The sequence below is a fragment of the Megascapheus bottae genome, chromosome 25, assembly GCF_031878675.1.
Source record: "Megascapheus bottae isolate mThoBot1 chromosome 25, mThoBot2.hap1, whole genome shotgun sequence".
NCBI classification, from domain to species: Eukaryota; Metazoa; Chordata; class Mammalia; order Rodentia; family Geomyidae; genus Megascapheus; species Megascapheus bottae.
The window spans coordinates 22,143,406-22,158,952 of record NC_143533.1 but is presented as its reverse complement, the minus strand read 5'-3'; the positions used below and the strand labels follow the sequence as shown (position 1 = coordinate 22,158,952).

Here is a 15,547-nt window from a genome sequence, read left to right as displayed (position 1 = left end):
CGTGCATGAAGCCCTGGGTTAGATTCCTCAGTACCAAATAAAGGGAAAAAGCTGGAAGTGGAGTTGTGGCTCAAGTGGTAGAGTGCTAGCCTTGAGCAAAAGCAGCTCAGGGACAGCGCCCAGGCTCTGAGTTCAAGCCCCAGGACTGGCAAAAAAAAAAAGAAAAGAAAAAAAAAAAGAGAAAGAAAATAGTATACCACAGTTATTTCTTCTTTAAAAAAAAAAAATGACGGTATTGGTACTTGAACTCTTGGCCTCTCTTGCCATGCTGGCTCTTGACCACTGGAGTCACACTTCTACTTCTGACCTTTCTGCTATCTAAGAGTCTCTTGGATTTGTCTGCCTGGGCTGGCTGATTCTGAGATGTGGTTCTCAGATCTCAGCTTCCTCCGTAGCTAGGATTTTAGCTGTGAACTACCAGCACCCAGCTCCCATTCCCTTCTAGTGCTACGGGATTTCTGCACTCAGCACTCTTGACTGCGGAACTAGATGATCATTAGTAGCTGTCCTGTGTTTCACTCAGCAGCATCTCGGATCCAAGTAGCACCCTACTTCCTCCTTAAGAGCTGGGTCACATAGATTCAGAACTCGTGAGAAAGCTGCAAATGTGACTAATAATCATACGGATGGAAACTGATGCAATCAAGAACTATCAACAAACTACAACCTATGGTCACCTTGCCTCTCCCTCAGTAAACATATTCAAAGGCCACCTTATGCTCTGTCTTACTGAGCAATCGCCATTGTGGCACTGAGGTCATAACCGGAAGGGGTTAAGACTACCAGAGAAGCAGGAAATGCACCCACGCTCCCTGGGTTACCACTACTTACATCTTTGTTGCCATCTTTGCTTTGGTCATAGTGTTTGTGACAGTATCTGCAAGGGAGAAAGTGGTAAGAGCAGGGAGGGGAACCATACTCAGGGGCTGAGACATCTCTATGGCCCACTCAAGCCTACAACTAGGGGTTGGTATGGGAGGGGATTTATGCTCCAGTAGAGGAGCATGAGGGTGAACTTGGCCTCTCCTGCTGTGTGGGAGGTGAAGGACAAGGTGGGACTTACTCCTCGGCCATCTTGGTATCCTTCAAGACGTGGACATAGATGAAGAGAGCTTGCTCATGCTTCCCCATGCGTCCCAGCAGGAGAGCACGTTCTTCTAAGAGGCCTAAGATGAGAAAAGGGTCGTACGCGTGTCACCACTGTTATATAAGGACGACAGCAGGGACTCTGCTATTAGAACAATGAACACCAGGGAAAACTGGTTCTGTTGGTGGTGGTGGGTCAGCAGGAGTGGGGAGGGTACACAGGAAGGGTGAATGAGTGTGAACATGGTCAAAGTATAGATGAACAGGGAAGCCTTTAGAAATTCTTTTATGAACGTGGAGAGGGGTGATAAGGAACAGTTTTACAGGAGGTGAGACTGATGGAATGCATTGTATGCATGTATGGAAATGGCACAATGAAACCACCCTTATACATGTATGACAATATTTTTAAAATGGCCAGATAGAAATCATATGCTATTTGCAAGGAAATGAGTGGACCTAAAATAAATTATGTTAAGTGGAATCGGCAAAGTTCAGAGAGACAAACAACACATATTCTCTCATACGTGGAAGCTAGATCTAAATACATGGGGACATGATACACTATGCAGGATTTTAGACATTCACACACAGTGAGCTCAAAGGAGAGGAACACAAAGGCACAATGCCTATGTGTATCTGATCATATTTATCAAAATGAACCCCAGGAAATGAAAACAAACACAAAAACAAAATATAGATGGGGTAAGGACCTACGATAGCCACATACAGAATAATGTCCTTGCCAGGCCAGGCACTATGGGGAGGTAAGCAAACACTCCCAGCTTACACATCAGACAAACTTGTCTCTTTCAGATAAACCATGCCAGACTGTAGAATGTGCTGAGCCATGAACCTGGCCAAGAGCATGTTCCAGAACAGTGACAGGTTACAACATGACTGTCTTATCAGTTAGCAGTGGTTCCCACCTACATGGTGTGAAAGTGACTCGACAAGCAGGAACTCCAGCAGCAATACTGGCTTCTTCCCAGGCCCACTGCTGTGGGAACAGGGAAAAGGGAAAGACACTTCCACACTACATCCTGCTAAAGTGGCTCGGGTCTAAGCCAGACACTCACCATCAAAAGGGAAATCACAGATGAGTCGGCCTGGATCGTAGTAGCTGGAAATCTCCAAGAACATGAGCAGCTTCTGCCGGTATCCTCCCAGCTCACCTTCTTCTTCTCCAGCAGGAACAGGGCTTTTACCTTTCAAGGAAACCAAACATGATATGAAAGAATGCTGTGGTGAAGCCATGTGGAGTCAAGAAAAGGGAATGGTTTAGAGACGTTACCCCCAACACCTCCGATCAGAAAGATCTCCGCAGTGGTTTCCAAGTGTTCTTTTACTTTACGGTCCCAAAAACAACAGCTTAAGAAAGCAGGCCGAGTACAGAAACCCTGGCAGGCCAATGAGTTTCTCAAGGGCGCAGCTGTCATCTTGCCTTTGTTCTCCTCCAGGGAGGATTCTCATACATGTCCAGATCCTAATGTGAGTTTCACATGGCAGGCCGTGGTCACTCAGTGCCCCTGAGCAGAGCACAGTGAGGGAGGCATGCTTCCTCAAACCACACATGGCACCCACGTTCACCTCTGCACTATTCACAACAGCTAAGTGATGGAACAACTCAGATGCTCTACTACAGATGAATGGATACAAAAAATGTGGTACAGATATACAATGGAATTCTACATAGCCGACAGACAAAATACTGGCATTCACTGGGAAGTGGATGAAACTAGAGCAAATCATGTTGAGCGAGGTAAGTTAAGACCAAAGGAACAAAAGGCGCATGGCTTGATAAGTGGATATTAGATCCAAACAGTACAAGAGCGATGACTCAATATTCCGGTACCCAAGATTATGGATACGGTCTTGTGTCTTGGATATAAGTACATAGACATAAAAATCTAAGATGGGATATATACTCTATAGATACAATGCTATATAGATTGATACGTATCTATGACATATAAACTCTCAGCTTAACTTTAATTATGTTCTAAAATCTATGTGCCGGTGATTGCATATGGAGATTCCCTTCTTGAATACTTGCTAAACATGACATTTGAAACATGATATAAAAATCAGTGTTAATAAAAATCAATGAAAAAAGTCTATGATGGGATATATACTCTATAGACATAATGTTACATTATATAGATATATATATCTATACATATCTAGATATGTATCTATGACATACAAACTCTCAGCTTAATTTTAATGATGTTCTAAAATTTATGTACCAGGGATTGCATATAGATTCCCTTCTTGAATACTTGTTTGTTAAACCTGACATCTGAAATATGATGTAAAAATCAGTGTTAAGGGTCGGGAGTTTGGCCTAGTGGTAGAGTGCTTGCCTAGCATGCACGAAGACCCAGGTTTGATTCCTCGGTGCCACATACATAGAAAAAAGCCGGAAATGGTCCTGAGGCTCAAGTGGTAGAGCTCTAGCCTTGAGAAAGTCCAAGGACAGTGCTCAGGCCCTGAGCTCAAGCCCGGGACTGGCAAAAAAAAAAAAAAAGAAAATCATCGTTAATAAAATCTTTCAATAAAAAAAAGAAACCCCTCTAAACACACACACACACACACACACACACACACACACACACACACACACACACACACACACACACACACACACACACACGGCACCTGAAGTCTGCCTCTGTGGCCCGTGCCAACCGCCTTTCAGTGGGAGCTGGTACCTGCAGGGAAGGACAGGAGGTACTCCTTCATCAAGCTTTGCACCTTCTCGCAGTACAACTGGATCAGGCGGTTGTGAAACCTTGAACCTGTCTCCTCCCAAACATGGATGATATGCTCCTGCAGTGACATAGAGGCCTGTCTGGTTAGTATCCTCCACTCTGGTACCTGGCTTCCGAGTCTACCTTGCATTTTTAAAGGCCAACAGGTTACATCCAGATATCACCAGGAATAGATTTTCTTTTCTTTTCTCTTTTCTTTTCTTCTCCTTTCTTTCTTGTGGGTTATGGAGCGTGAACTTGGCCTGGGCGCTGTCCCTGAGCTCTTCAGCTCAAGCAGCTAAAGGCTACCACCCTACCCCTGGGCATTGTCCCTGAGCTCTTCAGCTCAAGGCTACCACCCTACCCTTGAGCCAAGCCCTACTTCCCTTATCTACAGATTAATTGGAGATGAGTCTTAGGTCCTTTTGTGCAGGGGCTGGCTTTGAACCTTGATCCTCAGATCTCAGCCTCCCGGGTAGCCAGGGTGACAGGCGTGAGCCACCACGCCTGGCAGGAATAGCTTTTCTGTTTTTGGCTTTTGTTTCAGCAGGGGCTCTCTAGGTGGCAAGCATGTGCCACCACTCCCAGCAAGGAATAGCTCTTCTAAACCACCAGGAAATGTCACGATGTGCCTAGCAATGCCAGGAAGTGATTTTTCCCCCCATTTCTACCCTAAAATCCTTTTACTAATTTTATCCTAGAATCCTAAATGTTTCATTCTGAGCTGGATGTGATGCGGAGGCTCAGACACCAGACACTAACAACACTAACCACTAATGACACGAACGACCATGAGACTCTTACCTCCAGTTAACCACTAGAAAAGCGCAAAGTGGCACTGTGGCTCAAGGGGTAAGGTGGTAGCGTTGAGCTGAAGAGCTCAGGGACAGTGCCTAGGCCCAGAGTTCAAGTCCCATGTCTGACCCAAAACAAAAAAAAAAAGTTTGCATTCTGGTATGTAAAATCTATTTGATTTTCCTGTGGTGATAGCTAAGTTTGACTACATGAATGGGTCTGACTTTCCCCCCCTTAAATCATCATTCTTTTATTGCACTTTACTAGCCTCAGACAGTGTCATCAACAATACCATTTCTAGCTTGGTTTCCTTCTTTAGAGGAAACTCAATCAACTTTATATATATATTCACCAAACCCCAAGGGATATGACCCCTGAAGTTGGAGCTGCCTGACAACTGAATTATATAGTCCAGAAAGCCAAAACATATCTTACCAGATAAGGAATAGCCAGACCCTTAAAATTCTCTATTAAGAAGTTGAGCACTTGATCTCGTGGAAGAGACTCTACCTCTGGGAGATCCTCGGTAAATATCTGTTGGAACAAAGCTGAGTTCTAGCAGCAGAATCAGCTGACTGCGTGCAGTTCCACCAAGCGGTGGGTCACAGGCACTTCTGAAGAGGCAGCAGTGACTCCCAGCTGTGTGGCAGATCATGCTGTGGCAGCGGTGGTGGCTCTCTATGCCACTTTGCCACCTCCCCCTGCATCCACTACTGTCTCCCCAGCTACGTCACACCTCTGAGGGGCTCCATAACCTACCTTCAGGCCATCTTCTGGGAAGTCTCTCAGTACCCACATAGAGTAGGAAAAAATTAAAAGCAGGTTTTCTGTGCCTACAGGAAAAGAAGAGGTTTGTCAGAGGTTTGTCCAGGACAGGTGTGTCTGTGGCCTCAGAAGTCATCTGTGGACAAGATGGATGTTCAAGCACCTGTTCAAACACCTGCCAGTCAGGTTCCACAAGGCCCTGCTGAGCTGGCCACACGCTAATCAGCGGTCAGTTTGGTCTCTGAAGGTATTAGTGGCAAAGCAGAGGAACAAAGTTGGCTGGGCACAAGGGAGGGAGGGAAGGATGGAGTGGAGGATGGGAAGACACTTGACCACCCAGACTGGGCAAAGGAGGGGGACCAGGTCCAGGCGGCGGAGCTGTCTCTCACTGCTCTCAAAAGGTGGCTCACCCAGGTGCTGAAGATACTGCACTGTCCTTTCATGGCCTTTTAGCGGGGAGTTTGCTTTCTTGGACTGGTCCACCAGCACCTGCAGAGCTGCCCCAGAGCCCGAGAACAAGGTCATGAGCCATCCAGGCGAGACATCCCATCCCATCCCCAGCCCACAGCCCTCCTCCCATCACCTTTCTCGTGGAGCCCCTTCTTCTCGTACAGGATTATCAGCTCGCTGTACTTGTGGGCCTTCTTCAGCACATGCTCGCTCTCCTCCACGTGGCAGTGATTGTTCTCCAGGCGCAGTAAGGGGGCCACCAGGGCCACATTCGTCTGGGGGAGGGGCAGAGGACCTTAGTGGAAGCTGCTTGCCAGGGGGCTCACCTCTCCCTCACCGCTCACCCCTGGCTGAAAGGCCAGAGAGGTGACATGGGGACTTTTAAAGCATTTATGTCCTTTCGCACAATGTGTCTCAATGTTGAGACACTTTCTCTGGTCTTCTCAGGGAAGAGCAGTCAGCTGTAAGATTCTAGACGAGTACCTTACCCTATCCTCCTAACTCCACAGACTTGGCTACACCAGGCCATGGGAGCTGGCTCCCGCCACTCTTACTAGTGGGAAGTCCCCTCTCGTACAGAGCCCCCTTGCCAGCCCCCGGAGCAAGGAGATGGAGGGCTTGACCACTCACGTGGAGGTAGCACTTGAGCAAGGTGGTGTCAATGATCTGCAGCAGCTTCTTCTTGGATTTGATGGTGGGAGTGCCTTCCATGAGCGGGGAGGTGCTGGACTGGTGATCAGAGTCATTCAGCTTCTTCACCAACTGACTTCGTTTCTGCCAAGACCAGAAATGAGGGGGTGGTCCTGGCCAGCATCTCAGTCTTTACCACCTGAGCTACTGGGTAACTCAGCCGCTCGGTATCCATTCATGCTACCAATCAACAGGCTCTCACACTGAGACCAAAATCGACGACTGCCAAATTACCACAAATTAACAACAATTATCTGTTAGGTTTGTTTTGTCGTTGCAGTCCAGGGTCTTAGGCTAGGCAGAACTTGGGTTTTACCAGTGAGTTCCACGCCCAGCCTCTATTTGTTTTTGAGGCTAGCTTTCGCCGAGTCTCAAACTCCATATACCTGGACGTGACAGCTATAATCCCAGCAACTTGGGAGGCTGAGATGGGAAGACTATGGGTCTGAGGCCAGCATGCAATATAGATTCCCAGTCTGAACAGCTAAAAATTAACTGTGTGACCCTGGCTCATCCGAGCTACTCAGGAGGCTGAGGTCTGAAGATCACAGTTCAAAGCCAGTCTAGATAGGAAAGACTGTGAACATTTATCTTCGATCAACTACCAAAAGGCCAAAAGTGGAGCTGTGATTCAAATGGTAGAGTGCTAGTGTTGGATACAGAAGCCCAGGGACAGTCCCAAGGCCCTGAGTTCAAGACTGGCATAGAAAAAATAAAGCTTTATGAGTGGAATCTTCCAGTTCGCATTCTTGTATACTTGGCAAAGCCTATGGCCTTTATGCCTTGCCAACTCTCTACACCAATTCTGATGTCAGTTAAGTTCATGCATTCACAGAGTCAGTGAAGGCCAGGGAAGAAAGTATGCACAGATACCTCAAGCAAAGACATTGGCGGCACTGGGAAAGATTCCAGGAACCTCTTCTCTAGGCATGGGGCTGTGCAGTGTGCATGCAGAGGCAAGTGTGTGTGAGCCTTAGGGGCTGTCAGTCACAGCTGGATACCCCACAGCTGGAGCCCAACATCAAGAATGTGCCCAGGCTAAGCGCAAGCATACCTGAGCAGACCTGCAGTCACTCATTGATGCAGAGGCAGGCAATACTTGCAATATCTCTTATACAGGTCTACAAAATACTGAAGAAGGGAAATATTCCTATGGTTTCTGGGGACACAGCCTATAAACAATAGCTTCCTATGGCAGAAATTGTGGGCTAAGAAGCTTTTACAATAAGACTAAAGTGTTGACTTAAAAGTTTCACCTATCTCTCTGTAACAGTAAATTAAAAGACATTAAATCTAAATACTCACCTCCAAGAAAATATGGTAAAGAAAAATATTACTGACAAAGAATTTCACAATATACGGCTCAATTTTAAAAAGCAAGCTATGAAATAGTACACAGTTTCATATGAGACTACAGTAACAAAAGCAAGTTTTAAAAAGTAACTGATAATAGTAAATGAAATGCAGTAAGTGAACTCCTAAATGAAGTGAGAAAAGGTTTGTATTAAAAAACCTTATTCTTTTTCTTCTAACTGAAATGCACCCTGAAGTTCTTGTAATAGCTTATTGTGAGTTGTATTAGGAGTTGGGTGTTTCTTGCTTTGAGAATTTGATATGAAATAGCTCGATGGTATCATTAAGTTGCAAAGAAAGCATAAAGAAGCAGTGCCCCACACAGACTTCAAAAGCACTCACAGAATGTGTACAGTTCCCTACTGTAGAGGAGCAAGTACTGTGAATTCCAGCTACACTCTGCCATATACCTGTGGTACACGTACCTGTGTCAAGTAGTCAATCAGAGCTAAGTGAGCCTTCTCCAATTCAGCACCAGAGAGCACCGGCAGTGGGTTTGGGTACTGCAGCTGTTTCCTGTAGTCTGTGGGCAGCAGGTCAGGGTACAGGCCCATCACATGCGTGGGATCTACAAGAAAGGTAGGCATCATTCCTCTGCAAAGGAGTCTGACAATTTAAGCATAAAATAAAACATGAGTATGACTAACTACACAAGGTAAGTTCCACACTGAAAAAAGAAAAACAGAACACGTCTAAATTCAGAAGAACTCAATGAGCTGCATAGTTATGATCTGAACACTCCATGTGAAATGTTACAAAATGGCATGATGTATCTTCTAAAACACAGGCATATGTAGAACTAGACTCAACACTTAGGAATTCTCTTAGAAGTACAGGATAAAAATTTCCAAAAAAGGGGCCAGGAATTTGGCCTAGTGGTTAAAGTGCTTGCCTAGCATGCACGAGGACCCGGGTTCGATTCCTCGGTACCATATACATAGAAAAAAGCTGGAAGTGGTGCTGAGGCTCAAGTGGTAGAGCTCTAGCCTTGAGAAAGTCCAAGGACAGTGCTCAGACCCTGTGCTCAACCCCAGGACTGGCAAAAAAAAAAAAAAAAAAAAAAAATTCCAAAAAAAAAAATCCAGACAACAGGCCGGGAAATGTTATTTGTGTAAACTGCATATATATGTATATATGTATATATATTTATATACAACAAAACTGTGGGTATTTAGATTTCGTTTGATGAATGGGTAAAATAACTGGCAATAATATAAAGTAGAAAAGTAACCTGCTATGAAAAGTAACTACCGTTTAACTCACTGAAATTTACTGCAGTCCCACAGACACTGGGATGAAATAATAAAATACTGCGCGTGACCTACATAGCTCTTCCCAGCTGCCCCTGGGAACTTCATAACTCACAGTGCATGACTGTGCTGTGTTCAAGTGGCACTAAGGATTTCTTTCCCACTCTGAGAGTTGTGAATGCCACAAAGATGAAAGACTCCATTTTTCAGTACACTTAAGAGTCTTAAGCAGGCCAGGAGCATGGCCTAGTGGCAGAGTGCTTGCCTAGCATACATGAAGCCCTGGGTTCAATTCCTCATTATGATGTCATTACAAATTTTAGTTAAGGAATGTACACAGCAGTACAGTAACAAAAATTAATGAAGTACACATAAAGTTATCATCATAAATCTGTTAAAAGATACACACAGAAAAAATGTGGATGAGGATGAAGCACATGAAAGATCCGCCCCAAGGCCACACCTGCCTGTTACCTGTGCCAAGCTTTGCAAAGACCTGCATGGACTCATCAAAGCGCTTCTGGCAGAAGAGGTTGAAGGCATACAGGTTCTTGATGTGATGGATTTGTTGTTGCTTTTCACTGTCTGAATCATCTTTCATTTCCTAAGAAATTGAAGAAGACAAGAACTCACTCAACAAGTATTTATGCAGTCCATTCTAGGAGAGAGAGGAAAGATAGAGAAGCTATCATACGCCAGAGACACCTAGGATACACAATCAGGTTTGATCCTGGAATACAAACAATGACAGTAATGGAAAAAACTGGCCTAATCTGCATAAAGGCAAGTTTAGTTTGAACACAATATAGGGGGAGAATAACCACAGAAGCACCTGTCACTAGAGTGTGAATGGGGGTCCAGGAGGGACTAACTGGAGTTGCCCATAGCTGGGAATGTGACACAGGCTGAGTGGTGGCACGCATGCAAGAGCCCAGAATGTGGAAAGCCACAAGGAACAGCCAGCATGGCTCATAGCAAAAAGTTAATCAACGGGGCTGTTACCAGCTCTGATTCTCCTGATAACCCTTTCCCCTTGCATCCTCTTCGACTAGTCTGTACTAATTTCTTCCCTCCCTTCTTCCGATCCCCTTCCTCCCTCTTCTGTCCTTTTCCAAGAGCAACCATTGTTGGCATGCAGCTGCATGTGGCCCCAGCTCCTTACCTGATGCATGAATGGAAAGAAAGGATCTTAAGATGTTCAAATTCAATGCCCCAAAAAAGAAATCATCAATGTGAGGTATTAGTGGTGTCTAACTCTGAAGACTAAACTTTTGTCTTAAATCAGACATTGTACATTCAAAAATTAATGTTACTCCTCAGCCGAACGCGGTAGCTCTCGCTCCGTAATCCTAGCTACTCAGGAGGCTGAGATCTGAGAATTGTGGTTCAAAGCCAGCCTGGGCACTACAAAGCCATGAGACTCTTGTGAGACTCTTATCTCCAATTAATCACTAGAAATCAGGAAGTGAGGCCCTGGCTCAAGGGTAGGGCAGTAGTCTTAAGCTAAAGAGCTCAGGCACAGAACCCAGGCCCTGGGGTAGGGTGGTAGCCATGAGCTAAAGAGCTCAGGGACAGCGCCCAGGCCCACAGTTCACCCCATGACCGACAAAAAAAAATAATAATAAATTAATAATAATAATAATAATAATAATAATAATAATGTTGCTCTTCAAAAGTAGTCACCAGGGCCGGGAATGTGGCTTAGTGGTAGAGTGCTTGCCTAGTATGCAAGAAGCCCTAGGTTTGACTCCTCAGCACCACATAAATGGAAAAAGCTGGAAGTGGTGCTGTGGCTCGAGTGGTAGAGTGCTAGTCTTGAACTCAGAGAGGCTCAGGGACAGTGCCCAGACCCTGAGCTCAAGCCTCACAACTGGCAGGGGAAAAAAAAAAAAACCAAAACAGTCACAATATGTGATTACCCATATTGTTTTTGTTTTTGTTTTTTTAAAAGAAAAGCCAAGTGTGGGGGTGCTTGCTGTAATCCATCACTTGGGAGAATGAAGAGTTCAAGGCCTCAACCTCCCTAAGTGCTGGGATTATTAGACATGAATTATCAGGCATGGTACGTGATATAGTTTGAGAGGGCTTTTATAAAAGAAACAAGCCTGGCCCCTGTGCTCTAGTAGAGGGATAATTGTTGGCTGGCACCTGCCAAGGTTCTTGCTATCCCTTTCTATGTTAGAAGGTGGCACAGTGAACCGGCAACTTAAAACCAGAGCTCAGGCTATGCCATTTGGACCTTGAACCTCCAAAGTGATGAGCTACATGAACCTCTTTTCTTCCTAAAAGTAGTCTGTGTCTAGCATTCTGTTACACTGATGAAAAGCTGAATAATACAGCAATACAGTAAGACTTGTGCTTGAATGTAACAAATAGAGATGATTTTAGGATGTCTAAAAAGTCAACTTATCCAAACCCAGCGTCTGCTGTGTTAGAGATCTGAGAAGGCCATCTCCTTGTTGCAGTCAACCAGACTACACAGGACATTTATGACTACCACCTTGTGTTACCTTTACATTTTCAAAACCACTCAATTACTTTACTCCTATTAGTTCTAGAAGATACTATTGTAATTGGCATGCATTCTACATTTGGATAGATAACACAGGACCAAGGTAAAAATCGCTTAGCTACATGAGTATTTTTCAGGTAGAAACCCCCTGACTTTAGTTCAGTATTTATTCTATGAGTCCCAACTAAATACAAACGTCTACAGCAAATTCACCTTGTCCGAAAATGAGGACGCCAACTCAGACCCACACTGGAGACACACTTACTGCAAGCTGCAGAGCCAACTCAAACTGCTTGTCTTGGAGAAGCTGCTGGATCTGGGTGGCCATGGGCACAGGAATGAGTCTCCACACGAAATGATTGCTGGCCACATAGATAACGTTGGATCTGGAGGCAGGATTAGGAACACTTAGGTGAGAGAGCAACGCTCCTGAGGACGCAGGTGACTTTTGGATCCTGTGGTGGCTTACAGAAAAATTCCTTACCCCCCTGAAGTGATGAAACGGGGTCTTTGCAATTCAATGCTCTGGACCAGAAGCCTTGGCTCAAACGTCCGGATCTCTACATACCGAGGCAACACCGCGATGATGTAGGGAGGCTGGTGTTCTGCGAGAGAGAACATGCTCAACTCTGGGCTTTGGATGGGCTGACTTTCGTTTGCCTGTACTATGGTGCACTGAAATGAATCTTCAAACACCACAGGGCATGTACCAAGCTGGGACCCTACGCTGCAATACAGAAGGAAAAAGCACTGCTTTGGCTGGGTGTGGTGGGCAACATGTCTCAAAAAAGTGAAAACAACAAGGTAAATGTTGTTTTGCCTGAGTGATGCCAAAAGAAATGGAGGAAAGTACCATGTGTTCCTTGCTCATGGGTCACACTAAGCCAGGCCAGACAAAAGGCGCGCATGGAGAAGCTGGTGGCAGAACTGTTTCCTTCTCTTAGAAAGGGCAAGAGAAGGACTGGGTGTGGTGGCTCACGCCTGTAATCCTATTCAGGAGGCTGAGATCTGAGGATCAAGGTTCAAAGCTAGCCCAGGCACATAAAGGACCTGAGACTTTATTTCCAATTAACCTCTAGAAAATGGAAGTGGGGCTTGGCTCAAGGGTAGGGTGGTAGCCTTGAGCTGAAGAGCTCAGGGACAGCACCCAGGTCGAACCACAAAAAAAAAAAAAAAAAGGAAAGGGCAAGAGGAGGACAGTGTATGCCTGCCCTATCTGGTTCCAGCCAGTAATCCTGCTGGAGGTCTGTGCAGGGACGAAGACACAAAGCTCCACTTGTTGGTGCCTATGATTTCAATGTTCTGGTACTTCTAACACACACGTATTGGAAAGTCAAAGCCCAGTGCAGCAGTGTTGAGAGGTGGGGCTGCTGGGAGTGAAACTTGCAGAGGGGATGGTCCTCTCCTCGGCTCTTCTGCCATGGACAGACATACTATCCTTTGTCTTTCTGTTTCTGCCTCTGAGGATGCAGCCCAAAGGGCTCATCAGACACCACACTGGTGTCCTGGTCCAGATTTCCTCGTTGTCAGACTGTGGGGAAACCCAGGTCTCTTCTTTTTAAGTAACTTGGTCTGTAGTAGTTACAGCAGCACACAGACCAGGACAATGGCTGATGGTCTACTGGGTTTTCTCAGAGTGGTTGTTCTCTATCTGATCCTCATAATGGTAAGGACTGCTTTCCTTTAACACACACACACACACACACACACACACACACACACACACACACACACACACCCCTAACACTACTTTGGTTTCTTTCAGACAAGATCTTACCATGTGGCTTGCATTGCCCAGGCTGCCTTCAAACTCCTGAATCTCCTATTTCAGCCTCCTAAGTATCTGGTATTACAGGTGCATGCCAGAGCACTTTTACTGAACTTTCCACGACTCAAAACTTAACTTTTATTGGTCCAATATAAACTCCTGGATTATATCTGTCTATTCCATTCTCTCTTCTTCCACCTTTTTTTTTTTTTAAATCAGTAATGGGATTTGAACTCATGGCCTTGCACTTGCCAGGCAGGTGGCTCTACCATTTGCACCATGTGCATGTATTATGTAGCCCGGGTTAGCGCTGCAATCTTCCCAATCTCTGCCTCCAAAGTAGGCACGGGGACTAGCTCTTTTTTAATGGTCATAAAAGGAGAACTAAGTGAATTGGACAATGTGAACTGCTCTGCTAATACTACTCAAGAGGAATGACACAATCTCAGCCCAGAGTGGACAAAAGCTGCTGGTCTCACCCATGGCCACCGGTATGTCTGTCCAGTTCAGGGCACATTTCTGTGTGCAGGTGCCTTCCTCATTGAGCACCACGGTGAGATCATCCTGACCCACAGCCACTTTTCCATCTGCCAGGGGTGCAACTAAGGGCTCCAGCTGTTTTCCTGTTGGAAAGAGCTCTTTGATGGACCCCTTTCCATCCACCTGTTACAGGAGGACACAAAAAGAGTCACCCATATTCATAATCTGACATGTTGAGCTGAAATCCCTTTGTACAATTACATAAACCAAGAGTCAACAGGGCTGGGAGGGTGGCCTAGTGGTAGAATGTTTGCCAGCATACACAAGGCCCTGGGTTCAATTCTTCAGTACCACATACACAGGAAAACGCTGGAAGAAGTGCTGTGCTGAAGTGGTAGAGCTCTAGACTTGAGAATGCTCAAGGACAGTGCTCAGACCCTGAGTTCAAGCCTCAGGAATGGAAAAAAAAAAATCAATACCGCTGGACACTACCAGTGGCTGGCACATGCCTGAACTCCTGGCTATTTAGGAGACTGAGATCTGAGGATCGCAGATGAAAGTCAGCTCTGGCAGGAAATTCTGTAAGACTATTGTCCCCAATAAATTACTTAGAAATAGCCAGAAGTAATGCTGTGGTTCAAGTGGTAGAGCACCAGTCTTGAGCACCAGCTCAAATTGAAGGGAAAAAAAAAAAAGAATTGAAAAGAAAATCTAAGAAACTTTGAGGGAATTTTGGAATGATGTAATTGTTGTGAATTCTGATTGTGGCCTAATGCCACAAAACTCCAAGCATTTTCAGAACCCAGAATTGCATACCCAAAAGAATGACTGCTATTGTACATTAATAAGGTTCTGGGGGATAAGGTGCTCAGTCTTAAAACTACTTGATACAGATCTACAGAATTCCTGGACACACACAGGTTAGGACAGCAGGGCATGATAATACTAATTATCTTTTCTAATAGTAAGTTAAATGCTGAGGAGAACCACCATGTAGAAAACAGAGTTGGCTTTTCTGGCTTGTTAAACAAGCATCTGTGGAAAGTGCTAAAGGAATAAACACACACACACACACACACACACACACACACACACACACACACACACACAGACCCTGGTTTGCCAATCAATCATCTTTCCCAAGGTAAACCAATAATATTGGCAAAATCATAAGGCCTTACCCTTATCAGGTAATAGTCTCGCTTGAAGCCCACACAGATAGAATTCTCACACCATGCCATAGACTTGGGCACATCGGGTACACTAAAGTCCCCCTAAAGAAAGAGCAAGAGTTCAATGGAAAAATACCACCACCTTTCTACCGTTCCACTTCCCATTGGCAAAATATCCCTCGTTGTTGACTGAGCACCATTTCTCCCCCCACCTCCCGGCCCCGGCCCCTGAGTCGTGGGACTTGAACTTTCCTCCTCTGGGCCTAGACACTGTCCCTGAGCTCTTCAGCTCAAAGCTACTGCCCTACCCCTTGAGCCACAGCCCTATTTCCGATTTTCTAGTGGTTAATCGAAGATGAGAGTCTTACAGAGTTTAGTGCCAGGGCTGGCTTTGAACTGTAATCCTCAGATCTCAGCCTCCTGAGTAGCTAGGATTATAGTCTTATTATAGGATTATAGGTGTAAGTCTGCAC

General features: G+C 45.3%; 1 protein-coding gene across 2 annotated transcripts in view; it reads right to left on the bottom strand.

Moving 5' to 3' along the window:
* Vps39 (VPS39 subunit of HOPS complex) overlaps positions 1-15,547 on the bottom strand; it is a 34,546-nt gene that overhangs the window by 3,711 nt on the left and 15,288 nt on the right. For both annotated transcript variants that reach the window (XM_090318560.1, XM_090318561.1), the window contains 15 exons: positions 15,084-15,176; positions 13,902-14,085; positions 12,139-12,259; positions 11,920-12,040; positions 9,617-9,746; positions 8,318-8,460; positions 6,480-6,623; positions 5,983-6,124; positions 5,810-5,896; positions 5,394-5,467; positions 5,070-5,168; positions 3,801-3,918; positions 2,166-2,294; positions 1,064-1,166; positions 832-877 (listed from right to left, as the gene is read on the bottom strand). In XM_090318560.1, the coding sequence (XP_090174686.1) occupies positions 832-877; positions 1,064-1,166; positions 2,166-2,294; positions 3,801-3,918; positions 5,070-5,168; positions 5,394-5,467; positions 5,810-5,896; positions 5,983-6,124; positions 6,480-6,623; positions 8,318-8,460; positions 9,617-9,746; positions 11,920-12,040; positions 12,139-12,259; positions 13,902-14,085; positions 15,084-15,176 (1,734 nt within the window). The remainder of the gene's footprint in view (positions 1-831; positions 878-1,063; positions 1,167-2,165; positions 2,295-3,800; positions 3,919-5,069; positions 5,169-5,393; positions 5,468-5,809; positions 5,897-5,982; positions 6,125-6,479; positions 6,624-8,317; positions 8,461-9,616; positions 9,747-11,919; positions 12,041-12,138; positions 12,260-13,901; positions 14,086-15,083; positions 15,177-15,547) is intronic.